This window comes from Phaenicophaeus curvirostris, chromosome 6, assembly GCF_032191515.1.
Source record: "Phaenicophaeus curvirostris isolate KB17595 chromosome 6, BPBGC_Pcur_1.0, whole genome shotgun sequence".
NCBI classification, from domain to species: Eukaryota; Metazoa; Chordata; class Aves; order Cuculiformes; family Cuculidae; genus Phaenicophaeus; species Phaenicophaeus curvirostris.
The window spans coordinates 18,772,636-18,785,483 of record NC_091397.1 but is presented as its reverse complement, the minus strand read 5'-3'; the positions used below and the strand labels follow the sequence as shown (position 1 = coordinate 18,785,483).

At 39.3% G+C, this 12,848-nt stretch overlaps 1 protein-coding gene across 3 annotated transcripts in view; it reads right to left on the bottom strand.

Annotated features, from left to right (window-relative positions):
* The window catches only part of ARHGAP21 (Rho GTPase activating protein 21), a 114,553-nt gene that overhangs the window by 43,077 nt on the left and 58,628 nt on the right, over positions 1–12,848 (bottom strand). For all 3 annotated transcript variants that reach the window (XM_069859474.1, XM_069859475.1, XM_069859472.1), the window contains exon 4: positions 3,298–3,390. In XM_069859474.1, the coding sequence (XP_069715575.1) occupies positions 3,298–3,390 (93 nt within the window). The remainder of the gene's footprint in view (positions 1–3,297; positions 3,391–12,848) is intronic.

The window sequence follows — 12,848 nt, the reverse complement described above, 5'->3', positions numbered from 1 at the left end:
TGTTGCTGTACACCTCTCTTTAAGGGCAGCAAATACAGCAATTTTGTACTACTTCCTTCTGAGAAAAAAAGAAGAAATATTTTGAAAGGCCTGGTTTCTTCCTTCCTTAAAATAACCTGGGCTGTTTCCAAGGGATTACTGTCCCTTCAGTACAACTTCAACAGTGTCATGGCTTACTACTTATCCATTTAGATCAATTTCTAGACCTATCGCTTTTATCAAATTTCTAACAAAAGTGTGTTATAACTTCCTCATTGAGAGCTTCATATACATTCGTAAATTAAGTGGCAAATATATCACAGAAAGCCATTTTCACCTTTTGACAAAAATCCTATCCCATTCCTTCACCAAAAATGGTATCTACATCATCTCTGATCAGAAAAGCAGAAAGCTATCTTGAATTTACTAATAAGAAGAAAAACGCCTAATGATTACAGGTAGGGAGCTTTAGAAAGCTGCTGCAGAAAGAAGAATTCAAAAGAAAAAACCTTGGCAAAGTGAGCTAAAGGAAATGGCTTTTCCAACACTGCTTTAGAAACTGAAAAACTTTTTTGCATTTCTGGCATGATCAAATCAAAGCAAGGAAGAAGCTTTTCACACTGAAGACTCAGTCTCACTCTGTGGCATCAATGCTCTAAATGATCGTGCTCTGTGGAAGCTCCCTATAAAGACCTCTGGGATTTCCAGACTTACCAAAGCACAAGCATCTGCTGACTGTTTTTAACATGGTCTGCACACACAACATATTGAATCATGTAAATTGGTGTAATATTTTCAACTATACAGAAGTTTATAAATGCCTTTCCTTCAGCTGCTTACTGTCATTTTCCTCACCTGAAAAAAACCTCGTAAGAATTTTGTCTCTTGCTTCCTAAGTCATGGAAGAAAGGTTGGTGGCAACATTTAATGGCTGCTAGCAATCCACATGACTGACAGGCATCTGTGATGGATGGCAAACCCTATCTCACTGCTGCACAAATGCAGACACCTTACATAATTAGGATAAGAAACTCAACTTCTATGAAAACAAAGTTCATACTGAAATAAGTCCTTTCAAAAAAGTTGCAGGAAAAAAAAATTATATAGTTTGTGCCAAAAAATATTCTTATTTATGGGCTCTGAACCTTGTCCTGCTAGGTTGCATGGCATGACTTCCTCAGAACACACTAGATCCTTCTCTACAACTTAAAACTCTTTTTTCCAGGCTGTCTCAGAACCTGCCCAGGGCTGTAGTATTCCCATTAAAAATTATAATTAGGAATATCCTTAAAGTAAGTCACATCATCTTATCCATTCTTGTGTAGTCTTTACTTTTCAAAGAAACACAGTAGGTTGCACACAGCAGTAGAACAAATCTGCTTGATGCATGTGTCCAATGAATCTGCAAAAAAACCTCAGGTGGGCCAAACCGCAGAACTGGTCACATGAAAGAAGTGGGTGCAGGCAACTCTGCAAAAAACTTTTGCTCAGTTTCAGGCACATACAAAGGGGAAGGCCAGTGCCTGCAGTGCAAAAGGATGCAGAAGCATATAGGCTTTTTCTAACAGCCATCTATCAACCCTGGGGCCCATTAAGTACCTTTAATCAAACTGAAAATCAGTCTGAACACACTTAAGCCATCTTCCTTTCCACACACATTTTAGTTCTTTAAATTCTTGAATATACATCAAGACATGAAAACGTGGACCTGTTTTGGCTGTCTGTATTTCAGTATTTGTAAAATATTTATGTTTGGAGTTCACAGCTGTGTTCTTTTTTAATGAAATAACTCAGAGGTTAAATATGGGAATTACAACCCAGGTAAGCTCCTGAAGCACAGCTCATTGATTCTGGGCAACTGTTGAAGAAGTTTCTGTTGAGATTTTCAGTATCACAAAAGGACCCTGCAGCAGTGAAATAAGAACTGACAAACAAACATAACTACCTAAACTCGTATTAGATTTTCAAGTATTTTCTTTCCACTAGTGTCACCATGAAAAAAAAGCCAAGTTGAATTTAAACAAACAAAAAGGAATCACAAAAAAGCCCTTTTGATTCTACAAAGTAAGAAATGTGTACAGGATCTGTACCAGAGCTTAAGCAATCTACCTGGCTGATCATTCCCTGAGTGCTTCACAATATAATTTCAAGACAGAGATATAATAATATATTTTATCTAAAGTTTTAAACAAGAAATAGCGGCATGACCTAATTAGATATAACTGCCATCAGCAATGTGTTTAAGAAGAGTATTCTGGTAATTTCAAAACGTATTCTCTCATTTATTTTCTGTTCTTTATTCTGGGCCCCTGCAAATTTCTTCTATGTCTAAAAATAAATACCATCTATGAATTTTATATCTTTCAATTTGGCAAACCCTGAACAGAGCAGAAATTAACATGGCTCCTCTGTTCAACTTCAATATACATTGTACTTCATCAAGCCAAGGCATTTCTTCATATAATAGCATCAAAATAAGGTCAAAGTAGCCCTTCCCTGAATAACTACTCAAGGAGGACTTACAGAAAAATACCTTATGCTGTACAAGTAGGATCTAGTACTGTTTTCAAATTGCTGATCATCCTAGAATCTCTGTATTTCTTTAGGAAGAAACAGAAAAATTATACTATTCTAGTCAAACGCACATAAATAACTTTTCAAAAGAAAGCATCAACATCGCATCATCAACACAAACACAGTCCTTGCATAGAACCTAAGTTTTGTTATATTTTTAAGAACAGAAACCTGTGTTTGTAGTGGTATTGGTATTTATTACTTGTGAGACTTCTCATTCTAACATAACTTTTTTTCCCCTTTGACACTTAAGTAGTAACAAAGTACCTGGTGCTTCACAAAATACAACACATTTTCTGCTATCCAGTTTGATTAAATCAAACTGAACAAAATTTTATAAAAAGACGTAGATTTGCATTGTTCTCATTTAAAGGTGGTGGAAAAATGTAATTTAAAGCACAAAAAGCTAAATGTTTTGATGTTATCGATTTGTCACAAAGCAAAAGAAATAGGAGCTTACAGGTGTCACTTCTCTCCTTTTTCTACTTCTGCTAACATTTAATCATATATTTGTTCTTATTTTTTAAAGTATAATAAACCAAAAAGACTAAGAATTTAATGCCTTAATATAATTTATACAGCCCTTCCTGGGAGAACAGAATGGTGCTTTCAAGATGAAAAACACTGCAAGACAATTAAAAAGAGAAGTTTCAAACTTCTGAAGGAAAGAACAATGTTTAAATGGAAGAGAAGTACATTTACAAGCTTACATCACATACACCAGCTGTTACAGAAGAACAGTACCTGTGCACAGTCCAGCCTCAAAAGCAGGTCCTCCCTCTTTAACTTGTTTAACAAATATGGTATCCATTGGTTCCAGTCTATTTCTTTGTTTTCCTGGGGAAGAAAGAATATTTCTTAAAAGCATTTAATTATATTGCATTACAATGTTTTCACTTTAATAGTTATTTTGAAACTTAACCTTGCCACGTGCATCACTACATTCAATACTCAAGTTCAATTTGGAGTGAGGGAAGGAAGAGAGACTAGAAGCCCTAAAGATAGTGTTTCATTTGGCTACATTAACGATCATCTAGTTGTCTGGGGAAAAAAAAGGGGGGGGGGGGAGGGGAGGGGGAGGAGTAGGGGGAGAGAGGGGTGCCTCAAACTTAAAGTTTTATGTATGTTCTTGGGTTCATTTCATCAGCTTATTGCTGCATCAGCCTGACACTGATAACTATACTATTCAGGAAGAATGATCCAGTGCGTCCCTTCCTAACTAGTGATTCTATTATTCCTCTTCTGGGTTACTTCCAAGCCTAAGATACCAAGTCAGACAAACTTGAATAAGAATTACTAGTGCAAACTGAAAAAAATAAAATTTTTAAATCTTTCCTTAAAAGGAAAAAAAACATAACATTGATTTCCAGTCCTCACAGAACTGTAACACTGAGTTTCTAACCATGATTTTCAGTTGCTCCAAGATGAAGTCTAAAGTCCTCTTGAAGATTCAAAAAACAATTAATATTTCAAAGTAAATTACAATGTCTGTACTGCTGTACGTTTCCATTTTTTACACAACATAAAAGTTATTCTACCGTAGTTAGAAACTGTAACACCTGCATCTTCTTGCCTTCTCAGCATATATTTAATCTCTATACTTCCAGAAACATATATACCTCATGCTTTGCCATGCCTGCCACCAAATCTAAGTAATTCTCAGCTGAAGTAGCCATTGCTTCCAAATATCTGAGGGGGGTAGTGTAGGAGTGCAGTTATAAAAACAAAACCACACCACAAACCATAAAGAAGCTTCACACAAACAAAACCACAAAGCAAAACACTCCACAATTACACTGCAGACTAAAATAGAGTGATGCTGTCCTGACCTACATCTGTATGTAGCTGAAGTAAGCCATTTTACAGCTTCTACACAGCTTCACTACTGCAATTTTTATGTTAGTGAGCTAAAATAAAAAACCACCAACAAAACCAAAAAATCCCAAACCAAAACCCCCACCCAAAAATAAAAATAAATTCTGTCTGCCAGAAAGCTGCACTGAACTTAACCTGTTCTACAGTGTTATCGATCTCTCCTGACCACTCACCCTATGGGGTGCAAAAGCATTAAGTAGCCTCCAAACCAGGGGCAGCACCTCAAAGGTTACAGTGAGACAAGTTTTTATAGTGCCAGTGCTGGCTTTAACTGCCTCGGTCCCTCCAAGCTGCTATCATCAATTATTGCTCCTCTACCATGCCTGCAGCTCAGAAATACCACCCTGCCCAGTGAGCCAGGCTAGGGAACTGACAGACTGAAACAAGCTGTGTGTGGGTTCCAGTTTACCAAGGAACTCTGGCATAGTGGAAGGTGGTATAAATGGCAGAAGAAGCAGGACTGCTTAAAAAAGGGACTGTGATAAAAGAAACACTCCTTGAAAATGAAGCCTTAAGTTCTGATCACTTCAGTAACCTGTGACTTGGGCTCAAACGGCACAGTACTTGCATTACACCTTTAAATATCCCACCTGGCCACATTTACTAAAACACAACATTATTAACTGAATATAAATAAGGTGCCCCCCTTGTCCCTACTGTATGGCAAAAGGTCATTATTTGAAGAATTCTAATAAATTCCTGTAAACCAGACTTCCCTCTGACTCTCATTCACATTTTTCAAGCACAAATTTTAACCAAATGCCTTCAACCTGCAGACCCTCAGTGTCTTGCCATTTTCCCACAAAGCAGCTGAACAACATGGCTTACTCACATGGCTCTAAATGGCCTTCTCAAAGGAACCCCAGATTGGTAGAGAACAATCAAGAAGTTGATTTGATAGAATCAGATAACTGCTATATACAAAGCAACTGAATCATAAATCAAGCAACTCCATCTGGCAGCTCAGTCCCTGAATACTCCAAAATTTGATTAGCAGGGCACAGCTACAGGACATACAAAACACTCCTTGTGAGCCAAAGCAATATCTGTCATTTTTAATCTGCTGATTTAAATAGACACTGAACACATGATGGGTCTCATCCTTTAAGAGGCAGTAACGACTCAACAAGTTTAGGCAAGCTCCAAGAAGAATTTACCCAGATGCCATGAACAAAAGTCAGCTTCAACCATTTACAAGAGCGAAGTTAAAGTATCACCTTCTACGGGACCACCAAACATCCTTTCCAATGCCTGCCACTTGACCTTTTAGTGAAGACACACAATCCCACAAGTGACAATAAAACAATGGAGCTCCCATGGCACATTTAATTTGTAGCACTTAATATGTGATACTTTCAGCACCAAGCAGCCACTACCTCTGCTTCCTTTACAAAAAGCTCATCAAAAAGTGATAGTGGCCCACCAGAAGTTTGCTTAACACTCAAATCCTACTTTATGCCTTGCCCATACGTGAACACACAAAGCAAGAGGTCAAGCAGACAGGTTACTCCCATTCATTATCCAACACACAATACCTTTAATACAGTTCCACTTCAGAGTGAGAGGGGAAAACTGCACCAATGTATGGAGACCAGAGACTGAAGGCTTCCCTAAACATCTCATTTCTGACCTGACCTGTCAGCTACACCAAGACGTTCCTGAACGCTACAGGAACTCACTTCAGGTTTTCACAGCTATTTTACGGACAAATTCACAAAACTGATTAACACATTAAACCTGGTTCTTTGCTTACACACAGAAGGAGGCTATACTGAACACTCATTCTTCTTCCTAAAAAAGGTGAACAACTACCCTAAAGAAAAAGATCAATTTAGAGGCAAAAAAAATACGATTAAAGTTTTAAAATGTTGTTTACATTTGCAGATTCATTTTACAGCTCAGTAATATCCAAATACAAGTAAAGATGAGAAAAAAAAACTAGGACTCCCAAGCTTTGGTAGATGAACACATGCTCTTTATTTCTCCTTGGTCTTTTACATTCTTGGATACAAGCCATAACTTTCTTCCATCAGTAACATATAAATAAACTTCCTTGACTATGCTCAGTGTGTACATTTATATTTTGAGTTTGAAACTCAAGCAAAGCTAAATAGTATTTTCTGACAGCAGGAACTAACAATACCTTTTCCAGACCAACTGGGGAGAATCCACACAATTATGTGGATAGGCACTCAATCATTACAGAAATAAATTCCAAGTAAAACATATAATCTACTAGCTTACCTCATGCCTCAAAATTTAACAATCGCCACGATTAAATCTCTGTTAGGTCCCATCTGCACCCAATCATCTGGCAAAAGCAAGATGCTATCCAAAATGTGTGCCTAAACTTCCTCCCTTCTAAAGCCCACCATGTAGAACAGGCTATCACAGTGGAGCTTTTACACTAAGTTCTCCAGCTCTGCAGACCAAATTCATAGTTTTCCTTTCTAATATCAAAAGGCTTAATTTTTTGGAGCATGCCAGCAATTCCTTACCAGGCCATACAGCAAAGAACAGTAAAGCAGCTCAATACTATTCTGTCAGACATGTAGCCTTATTGAATCCTTGCTAGGCACAAATACTAACAGGGAGAGGAGTGACTGGAGAGCAGCCCTGCAGAAAGGGATCTGGGACTGCTGGTCAACAACAGGCTCAACATCAGTCAGCAGTGCGCCCTGGCAGCCAAGAGGACAAACCACATCCCGGGGGCATCAAACAGGATAACCAACCAGTCTAAAGAGGGGATTAGCCCATTGTATTCAGGGCTGGTGCGGCCTCACCTTGAGTAGTCTGTCTGTGCAGTTCTGGGCCCCATAATTTAAGAAGGATGTGCAGGTCTTTGAATGCATCCAGATGAGGACAACACAGATGGTGGAAAAGCTAGAAGGAATGCCCTGTGAGGAGTAGCTAAGGACTTCAGGCTTGCCCACTTTGGAGAAAGCAGGCTCAGAAGGGGAGGTGGCAAAGGTGCTTGTGTCTTTTCCCTGGTATCGAGGGATAGGACACATGGGAATGGTTCAAAGCTGCGGCAGGGAAAGTTTAGACTGGACATCAGGAAGCATCTCTTTACTAAGAGGGTGGTAATGCAGTGCAACAGACTTCCTAGAGAGGTGGTTGATGCCCTAAACCTGTCAGTTAACATTTATAATTGACTTACGGTGTGTGGGGAGGAGGGTGTTGTGTCACAGCAAAATTTTAACTCCCCTAAACTTGACATAGAAATTAGAATCATGGAATCGTTTGGGTTCGAAGAGACCTTAAAGATCATCTAGTTCCAACCCTGTGCCATGGGCAGGGCTACGTCCCATGAGATCAGGCCACCCAAGGCTCCATCCAACCTGGCCTCGAACACCCCCAGGGAGGGGGCAGCCACTGCTTCCCTGGGCAACCTGTTAGTTAATTAATTCTATCCAGGTTCCAATTCTAGCTTAAGCCTCTAAAATGCTAGTTTGCAATACAACTGCTACACGGCACGTAACTGGTATTATATCAAATGACTAACTACAGTTCTCCCATTCATCTGGACAACAAAATTACATGGCAGAAGTTATATTATCAAATCTACCAACACACTACAAGATAACAATAAGCACATCACTCCTCTGTAGTCATTAACCTTCCAATATAAAACACAGACAGAAATATCTGAGTCTTAATGACTACAGAAAGGACATCTCTCTAACAAAGCATCTTTACAATTTGAAGAGAAGAACAAAACAAAAAACCCACAATAAAAGAAGTAAAAAGAATCCCACACCAAGGCACTACTACTGACATAGCTCTTCCTTTCTTTCTGAACCTCAGAGCACAAACCTGCAAGCATTCTGGTACATGGTATAACACATCCTTTCTTATGAAGTCTCTCCTAAGAAACTGCTGCTTAAATCCATGCCATTTCTCCTCTTCCTAGAGGAAGAAAAAACCCCTTCCACTCAGGGCAGCTGAAATGTGCTCAGAAATCCTCATAACACAGGAACTGAAGAAAGGCTAGACTTTTGATAACCTTATGCCAAATAATTCTACTCCTGGCCCCATGCTCAGCACACATCAAGGCTTTCATTTTTATACTGAAGAATCACCAGCCTCACAAAACATATTAACATATCATATTAAGACAGGGTCTTTTGTACATCTTCCTCCAACTCAAAAAGATGGAACACTCCTCTTGAACATGATGATCTGCAAGTATGCTTTTGAATACCCAAGTAATTTGCACTCTGTTGGTTCAACAGTGCCAAGCAGCAGTAATTCCTGGGATGCCTTTCAGGCAAACGGAGGAGAAAGCTATGGTGGGACAAATGCTTCTAAATAATTATTGAATCAAAAATCTGCTAATAATCTGCTGAGTTACTCAAAAAGAACTTGCTGAAAGTACAGCAAAACTTGTATTTGATAACAGAGGTTTAATTTAATTAAATATAAATCACAAAACTGTCAGGATTACATTTAACTGACAAAGTCCAACTAAAGACAATTCTGGACTTTATAATCTGCAACTGGAATTTCACAAATGTAAGGGTCAGTCAAAGGATCTGCCGCAACATTTTCTCATCCAGTGCTAAGCCTCAGAACTTGACTGTATAAATTACAGACGTGGGTCTTACGAGAACAGCCAAAGCTGGTATGGAATGAATGCGTTATACCTGTCAAAGCTGGTACAAAACAAATGCTTTGTACCTATCCACCCATACCTACCCCCTTATCTCAAAAATGTTTTGTACCTGTCTCCAAGCCTCCCTGCTCCCTACCATTGTGAAAGGTCCATGAAGCCAGGAGAAAAAAGACACGAAAATTAATGACAGGACTTGCCACAGACCCATACCCCAATAGAGCATGTGTGAAGAACAATTCAACCAGAGTTCAAGGTGATGATGACTACTGGCCTTCATCGGGAGACCCCAGGTCAACCACCGCCACCAGCAGGAGCACATGCGCAAGGGGAGGAGACCTGCCTCTAAAGCCAACTATGCCTCCGACACTCCTCTCTTGGCACATGTGGCCTGCTAGGTGGAGACTGGCACATCTCCGCAGGCAAAGGCAGGTTGCAAGGCGGTTTGCAGGTGTGTTGACTAGCATAAAAAACAGCTCTGGAGCAGCTGAATTTTCTGAAGATCTTTCCCACTGTGAGATCACCTCGATTGAAGACAGGGACAGTGGAACGCCTCCTGGACCAGGATCCCCAGAGACTCTGGACATCTGTGGACCCGTGGTAGTAGCTATAAACCTCTTTTTCTTTCCTTTCCTCCCAATCTCTTTCCTTATTTTCTCTCTCTTTCTATCACAAGCCACTTTACGGGCACAATTAATAAAGTTCCAGTTTGGATTGAAATTTAACTCCCTTGACTTGTTGAATTACTGCTTTTTCCTTTGCACTCCAAGATCATAGCTGAAATGAACCATCACGTGTCTGTTTATGAGTGGACCGTGACAACACAGTAAGAATTTCTCCACTAGCAATACACTGCAGAAAAGGAGCACAAAGGTCCCAGCCCAGCCCCAACAGAACTTATCTCACCCACTGCTAAGCACAAATTAACTCAATTAGGAAATGCTAAGCAAAATACAGTGCCAAGGATGACCACCTAAGAGAAGGTAACAAGTTAAATAGCCCTGTTTAGTCATTTAGAGAAACACCTGGCATCCAACTCTAATACTAGAAAAATGTATTCTGTTATTACTCAAAGCACCTCTGGCCTTTTGATTAGGCAACTCAAAGATAGTGTGCTTTTTTGGGGGGGGTTTGTTGTTTTTTTTTTTTAGCACAGCCTCAACTACATTTTCATGGGGGGCAGGAGCAGGGAGGAGAGAAAATCTGGCATTCTTACAGAAAAAAAAAAATGACAGTTTCAAATTATACTCTCCAAATCTGTGTTTTCCCATTGCATAATTTGCCAATAGTATGAGAGGGGTTTTTTTGGTTCTCAAATCTGAAATGAAATCTTTTCAAGATTAAAAATGTATGATTTAACAGTCCAGAGGACTTACTTTAGTTCTCAGGTAAGCATAGAGCCACTCAATTTATATCTGTTGCAGTGAACTTACAGACTCTCTTCCAAAACTACGGAAATTAACACTTACACAGCTTTTACCGGTTTTGTTAAAAGTTAAAGATTATTTGAACACAATATTGTCACCAACAAACACTGTACATGTGCCTAGTTGGAAGCCCATTCTGCTGGAAATTCTGGATGTACTCTAAGGGAACAAAGGATCATCAGGCTGCGGTGTCTGCGGAAAACTGACCCCTCTTCTAGTGTTTTCAACATTTAGTGTTAAAAAACTGAAATTGGATTAAAAATGCACAAAACAGAACAATTTACTGTGACGCTACCCTAAAGCACTAGTGTTATAAATCTCTTACTCCTATTCCACTACCCTATACCTCAGACCATATCATCCCAGCAATCTATGACCCTTCCAAATATTTGCTTTTATGTGAACTGTCACTTCTTATCCACCTTTTTCCCATCATCACAGGCAGAATTAGTCAATGCCGTAAGAGACTAAGCTGATAGACAACGATGCTAGAATGCATGTGATTATATTAAATCCTGGGAGAACCCAAACCACTGCAGAATTCAGTCTGTTTAAAGAAATAAAACATTTTTAAAAAGGTGTTACACAAGTGGCAGCAAGAAATAAAAAGCTTTTCCCACTTTTTTACACCAATCCCCCCAAGGCTCCAGGTGTCAAACCATATTTGAACAGACCTGATGGAAGCTCAGATAATAAATTAGTACTACTTAGCATAGACAATTAAAAGGTAGAAATTTTAATCCACAGTTAGACGCATTAAAAGAATAGCCCAGTGATTGCAATTTCACAATCTAGAAATCTCATTGAAAACAGATGTTTAAAGTTTCATTAGAAAGAGCAGACAGAAGAGGACACTATGCAATACACCTAACTCACCTTTTGTTTTTATGGGAAGATAAGCTGCTAGTTGCTATAGACACTTCTACACAGAAATAGGAGATAAACTAGGAAAAGTAATAGCATTGTATTAAAAAAATATGACACTAGATGATACTAGACTTCCAGGCACTGTATTAAACAAAATAATTTAATTCTCATATGAAAGATTAAATTCCTTTCAGATAATTACTATATGCTTATTATTGTTGCTGTAATCATGACCACAAGCCAAACACTTTTGAAGAAAAACATGTGTTAGGACAAGATACAAGAAATGACCCACTTAATATGTACTAAACTTGTATTTTGTCAGCTACAGCTTCAAAGCATCTCTGAAGGCCAGCAACATATTCACCACATTAGGTGCACAATGAAATGACAGAGACAGCATGGCAATGGAGATGGATTTCTTCAGTATCACTTAACCACGTGTTGACAGTGCAAGTTTTTAAATATACAATATTACTATTTTTAATAAGTATAGGTATTTTTCAGCTTGTCTTCAAGTATTCCTACAATGGTCTCCTGGTAGACGTCTACCTGTGAAATACATCTTAAATTTTTTAAATAGGGCTAACTCCAGAAAATATGAAGAATTCTGATGGTATACTATCCTCAAAATGCATTGATACTCCTAGTTAATACAGGCTGATCAGTATAACAAATTGTCAAGAAAACAACAGATGTTGATACGAATTTCTAGTCAGTGACCAAGGAATCCACTGAGAAGGATCCATTTTTTTCTGATAAAGACCCGTTAGACAAGCATTTTAGTAGTTTAGCTTAAGGGCACAACCTTGAGCAGTACAAGTAGGAAAGAAAAATAAGATTTCAAATAACTACAAAACATTTACAGTAAGCCTGCTGTGAAACCCTTAGAGCAAATAACAGTGCTAAGGTCCCCCATAAGGGCAAAGACGTGTGAGGCTTCTACCAGTTGTCTGAAGAAAATTTCATCTACTTCTTCCCTTATCAGGCAGTCTGTAACAGACATCCACCAAAATACAGGTCTGCCAGCAAATCCTGACCATAAACTCTAAGCCAGCTCCCCATCCATCCCAAGCTAGAGCTCCATGCATCCCAGCTGCTCTCTTACAACTTGACAACAAAGGCAACTCAACCTCCACGCTCTTCCAACCTGTCCTTCCTTCCCAAGGTGCCTGTACCTACCCACTGCAGCACTGTCACCCAACTCCATCATGTCTGTGACCCCAATGAGAACACAGCCCTGCAACTGCACGCAGACTTCCAGTTCCTCCTGCTTCTTCCTGACTCTGCATTCGTGAGTGCACATGGGCTTCAGAGAGGCCTTGAAAAAAGGCATGAGTACTCTCTCCATCAGACTGTCCTGCAGGCATTCCCTTACTTATGTACGTACACTTGAGGTGCTCTCCTGTTGCAGCTGTTGACCATCAAGTCCCGTCCCCAGCATCCTAACCATTCTGCTGGACAACCTAATCCACCACTTCCTCACTTGTTTCTTCGATACCATCTCCTTCCTG